Raw genomic sequence first — 6,000 nt, forward strand, 5'->3', positions numbered from 1 at the left:
TGAAAGCTTAACGTGTGTTTTGGATCTTGGTGAATCCAATGACAATTAAGATCATCTTTCCAAAATAATGCACCTAAAAACTTGTAGGCACAATTTTAACCACAGAGTAACTGAGATCCCAAACTTGGTCCATGGTATCCAAGTACAGTAATTCTGAATAAGAGTAGAACTGGGGTGGTGGGACTGGCTGGCTACTCAAGAGCTGAAAAGTAAGCTGGGGGCAAGGCTGTTAAGACTTTTCATCCCAAGAAATCTGGATAACTCAGTTTCAGAGCCACTGGCTTTTAACAGAGATTGTTTTATCTAGTCCACACAACAATGTATTTACATAGAGAACAATAAGTACTATTATTATGTTTGCAAATGAGAAACTTCGGTTTAAAGAAAATTAACATGACCCAAGGTCACACAGCTAGTTTAAATGGTAAAGATGGTATAGAATGACAATCTGACTCAGGCCTTTGGACCCAAACACGAATCTAGGGAAAACTGAAATATATTCAATACTCATTGAGTTAACATTTAAAAATCTACAGTTACTGTTAGTCCAAAACTGGAAGTGTCTCATAAACAAGGATTACTCATAAAGCTACTGTGCCCGATACTCTCAAAGTATAATCATTCAGTCAATAATGTCAATTTTGTAATGAAGTCTACTGTAAAAGTCTTCAAAATCTGTGTTACAAATACACCAACCAGTTGGAAAACTTCAGGAATCTGGGTTCCCAAAACATAGTAAGAACCTGAGAGGATATCATCAATTTTCCAGCAAGACAAAGAAAGACTGTTTTCTAGAGTTAATCTTATCCACAAAGTCTGGCAGACAATGTTTTCAGAAAAGGAACTGAGGGAAGGGCGGGGGGGGGGGGGGGGGGGGGGGGGGGGGGGGGGTGGAATCCACATCCAACAGTCACTGAATACAAATTTTCACTGACTACGACTTCATCTACAGATCATTTTCTTAGTAACTATTACTTATGAAGTTTCATTTTGATCATCTTTACAAACTTCTGAAAATTGAAAACATGCCCAGAATGAAACAAGCTTCTCTATCCTTTCATATGCTAGTTTATTTCTTGACTTGGTGCAATTCCAAAGACAGAGCCATTTCTTACAAGTGCAGCAAAAGCTAGAGGGAATATGGTCCCAGCCTGTTGCAGGAGGTTCTACTTTGCACACTCTAAGTCCCTAAGACAATATCTTTAACTTAAACATATGATAAAAATACCTTTTATGGCAGTTAAGCATCCCAGGGAGCATCGGTGAGGCCTTTATGATAATGTAACATCACTACTTCTGTTTACACATTCCTTAGGTACTCCTGCAGGACAGGTCACTATTTCCAGCACTAAGTGCAATGTCAGGCACACACACAGTCAGTAGGTGAAAAAATCTGACACTGCCTTTCTAATGTGAAACCAAAAGCTATTCAACCAAATCTGGATGGTGAAATTATTCCTACTTCATCATAAAACTAAAAAAAAAAAAAATTTCTGTTATCTGATAAGAAAGGACAGCCTAAGTTGACTGGGCTATGGGAAAAAATGTGCCAAAATAATGTGACAAATATTGTGAAGAGTTGAAAATAAACTTTCTGGTCTGTTTGTATAAAGCATTACAAGCAGATAAAGGTCAGAAAACAAAACATAATCTCACAGTCACATTTTGCCCAAGGTTATTAGCTAGTAAGTGGTAGAGTTACAATTAAGACCCAAATAACTCCCAATCCAATGCTTTCCATTACAACATATTGTCACTGATACTTTTATTTTATAAGTGTAAAAAACTGTTTCGGGAGAATTTCAGACCAAAAAAGAAAAAAAAATTCACTAAAAAAAAAATTACAAAAATATTTTGTTTTAAAAACTCTTCTAAAAAAAAAAGAAAACTCTTCTATGCCCTCACATATCTAAGTGTTGCAAAGACAATACATTAAAAATTAATCAAAATCGAAGCCACCAGTACTAGGCTTAAAGCGACATATATATATATGTTATTCTCTGACAAGCTTCAATTTGATTGGTTATATCCATTCCTGCTATCCTTCCAAGAAGACAACGAAAGCTTAGAAGGCTTATCCCAAACCAACAGTTCTGCTCTCCTCCTCACTAATCCTGGTCCAGTTAGTTCCCTCTTCTCCCAAAGCACTGTTTTCCTTCTCATCTCCACCATTAACACTATAATACCACCTCCTTTCCCGATACTTAACAAGGCTCATTTTCAACGCTTCAAGCACAGGGCCTTCTCAGCCACTCCATCCAAACTGGCCTCTCCTAGTAACTTCTAAGTTAACCTTTACATTTATTTTTACTAGTTGACTGTCTTCCCATAAGATGTCCCATAAGCCCCGCCCCCCTTTGTACAAGGTATCCTCTTCCATCATCACCAAACTGCATCTGGCAATACTGTTATTTCTACTACCTCCTCCAAATGGTAAACTCATCAAGGGTAAATGCTGTCTGATTCATGTTTCCTCAGTACTTGGTAAAGTGTCTGGCACCATCCTATGGAGTCAGTAAAAGTTTGTAAATTTGTATAGTAAGAATGTTCATTGAGAGTAAAGATGCAAAGGACACAGTGCTTCACAGTTCAGGGTAAAGGCTGCAGGTTGTAGACAAACTGGAGTGATACAATGTATGGAAAAGATTCATTGGCAAGGTCAAAATTCATTCAAGAGGAAGTGCCTCTGGCTTAGCAGAGGAGAGAGAAAAGCAATCAATCAAGTCAATTTTCGATCCTCCTCCGGACCAACAGAGCAAATTGTCCCTCTAAATAATAACTTTGGAACACCGCAATTTATTCTGCACACTCAACTACTCATTAAGAGCCCAAGTGCCAAAACACTACCATTATTTTGCATCCTTTAAGGAGCACCAGGTGAGAAGCAGAGGGGCGGGACCAAAACATGATTAGAACAAACAAGCAGACGAAAAAATAATCATGGCACATCTTCAAAATTTATAAAGAAAAATCGCGACATGATCAAGGAAAGAAAACTCAGCATACCAAGAAATATGTAATCATAGGTTAGGACCCACTATGGCACAGAAATAGTCACAGAACTGCCAAAACAGACCACACTCCACATCTTTCCCAATCCTCTTCTACTCAAAGACCCGAATAATCATTGCAAGGATCAACAGCCTCGTTTCTGGCAGCACAATTCTCCAAAGAACATAGAAAAGACGAAAGAACAGCTTTAATACCCGCTCCCCCCCCCTCCCCAAAAGGCAGCCAAAACCAAACCACCAACCAGCTCCACAATCCCTAAACAGAAAGCCCTAGACGCCTTTCAAAGCCAACTGTCATACCTTTCAGGGGCCCAAAAGACGTTCACTCCAAAGATAAGTCTCTGGCCCCAACATATATCTCCGAATTTTTAGGAAAATCCAGGCTTTCCAATTTGGAGATCTGCACTCAAAAAAGGATCTCCTGGCAGAAATGAGCAATCAATCTTTCAACAGGCAATGGCGCTCCAACCACCCGGCTGGGGGACAGGCAACGACGACAGGGCACGGCCCTTCCAGGGAGCCGCCGGCGCCCTCCCAGCTCTCAGTCTGACCCAGCGCAACCCTCCCTGGCGGTGGCCAAAGTCGGGCACTTGGCGGAGGGGGGCCAGCGGCTGGGCTTTCGAACTGGGCCTTCCCGGCCCCGGGGGCGCGGCAAGACACGGAGGTGGCGCCTATCAGTCCAGCCCCGGCAGCAGCAACAGATCCGGGGCCTCTTCCCCTGGCCTCCCCGCCCCGCCGCCCTCAGCCAGCCAGTCCGCCCCTCACCTGGCAGAAGCTCCGACAGTAGTTCAAAGATGAGACCTCCGACACCTCCTGCTCCCTCAGTTCTGTCTCCAGCTGCCACAGACAGGGTCGCAATCCGGAGGCTACCGGCGCCGGAGATGCGGGACTATGGCCCCGAGCCATGGACTCAGTCTCGGTTCCTTCTCCGGCTCCGGCTCCTGCCGGAGCCTCAGCCCCAGCCCCGGCGGTGGCGGCGGCGTCTCCCTTTCCGTCCGCCATCTTCCCACGGCCCAGCAGCGCGTAGGCAACCAAGCCACGTGACTCAGACCTGGCCCCGCCCCCGGCCGACCGCGCGTGGTGACGCACTCCGGGGCGACTCGGGCGCCAGTTGGATTCCGTCATTGGAACTCTGGACGCTCCTCCCCTCCGCGGCCTCCTCAACAACCGCCCTGGCAACAGCCTGGCAACAACTGGCCAGAAGTTCCTGTCCACTGCCGTCCTTCCATTACTTTTGGAGTTACGGCGTCAGTGAGACGGGACATACATGCAGACATAATCTAGATATGTAAGAATGATGTTTGAGCTGTGATCTGAAGAACGAGAGAGATGTAGCCAGCAGAAGAGCCTTTTGAAAGGAAAGCATCCCCAGTAGAAAATAATAATAAGCAAGGTTGTGGATGTTGTGAGGTTGAAATGAAGACTACCCCCATGGGAACGTGGATGATAACAGAGAGGGCATTACACCTCAGTAGCTAAAGGATGAACTTTTCAATAAATGGCGCTGGAACATTTTTTTCCAAAAGGAAAAAAAAAAAAAAGGATTTTTACCTCAAACCGTATCTAAAAATAAATGCTGAATGGAGTAAAGGAAATATAAATATGATATCAAAATGGAGAATTTCTTAAGATCCAAAAAGCACAAACCATAAGGAAAAATATTATTAGATTGAAATTGTTAATTCTGCAGTAACAAGTTTTAAAAGGTGGTGCATGATGACAACCCAAAGACTTGACAATATTCATTACATATATAACCATCAAAGGATTACTATCCAAGAAGTCACCAAAACCAAAAGGAAAAAAGCAAACAATCTAACAGAAAAGTAGAGAAAAGATATTACGAGGTAGGTCACCCCCCCAAAAAAAACTGATGGCTGTTAAACCCATGACAAGATACCTAACTTTACTGTAACTATCATAGTACAAATTAAAACAGCAGTGAGACATAATTCCATACCCATCAGCTTGGCAGAAGTTTTAAATTAGTACCATGTGCTAGGAATTAGGAAAATGGAACTTACATGCTGCTGATAGAAGTATAAATTGATACATCATTTAGGAGAAGAATGTGAAATAATTAAAGATGCACATGTCGTGTAAGCCAGCAATTCCTAATAATAATAATCATCATCATCATCCATATTCATTGAGACTTAATATGTGCTAGGTAATTTTCTTGGAGAAGGGAATGGCAACCCACTCCAGTACTCATGCCTAGAAAATTCCATGGATGGAGATAACTTTCTAAATTTAATATGTCCTAGGTAATTTTCTGTTCATTTCCAAGGCAAACCATTCAATATCATGGTAATCCAAGTCTATGCCCCGACCAGTAATAGTGAAGAAGCTGGAGTTGAATGCTTCTATGAAGACCTACAAGACCTTCTTGAACTAACACACAGAAAAGATGTCCCTTTCATTATAGGGGACTGGAATGTAAAAGTAGGAAGTCAAGAAACACCTGGAGTAACAGGCACATTTGGCCTTGGAATACAGAATGAAGCAGGGAAAAGGCTAATAGAGTTTTGCCAAGAGAACGCACTGGTCATAGCAAACAACCTCTTCCAATAACACAAGAGAAAACTCTACACATGGACATCACCAGATGGTCAACACTGAAATCAGGTTGATTATATTCTTTGCAGCCAAAGATGGAGAAGTTCTATACAATCAGCAAAAACAAGACCTGGAGCTGACTGTGGCTCAGATCATGAACTCCTTATTGCCAAATTCACACTTAAATTGAAGAAAGTAGGGAAAACCACTAGACCATTCAGGTATGACCTAAATCAAATCCCTAACAATTATACAGTAGAAGTGACAAATAGATTTAAGGGACTAGATCTGATAGACAGACCCTGATGAACTATGGATGGAGGTTCGTGACTTTGTGCAGGAGTCAGGGATCAGGACCATCCCCAAGAAAAAGAAATTCAAAAAAGCAAAATGGCTGTCTAAGGAGGCCTTACAAATAGCTGTGAAAAGA

At 42.2% G+C, this 6,000-nt stretch overlaps 1 protein-coding gene across 1 annotated transcript in view; it reads right to left on the reverse strand.

Moving 5' to 3' along the window:
- Window positions 1–4,041, reverse strand: part of RLF (RLF zinc finger) — a 77,944-nt gene extending 73,903 nt beyond the window's left edge. Inside the window, exon 1 of the mRNA XM_043461765.1 lies at window positions 3,777–4,041. Within this exon, the coding sequence (XP_043317700.1) occupies window positions 3,777–4,013 (237 nt within the window). The 5' untranslated portion in view covers window positions 4,014–4,041. The remainder of the gene's footprint in view (window positions 1–3,776) is intronic.
- Between the last annotated feature and the right edge of the window lie 1,959 nt (window positions 4,042–6,000).

The sequence above is a fragment of the Cervus canadensis genome, chromosome 2 (genome assembly GCF_019320065.1).
Source record: "Cervus canadensis isolate Bull #8, Minnesota chromosome 2, ASM1932006v1, whole genome shotgun sequence".
Lineage (NCBI taxonomy): Eukaryota > Metazoa > Chordata > Mammalia > Artiodactyla > Cervidae > Cervus > Cervus canadensis.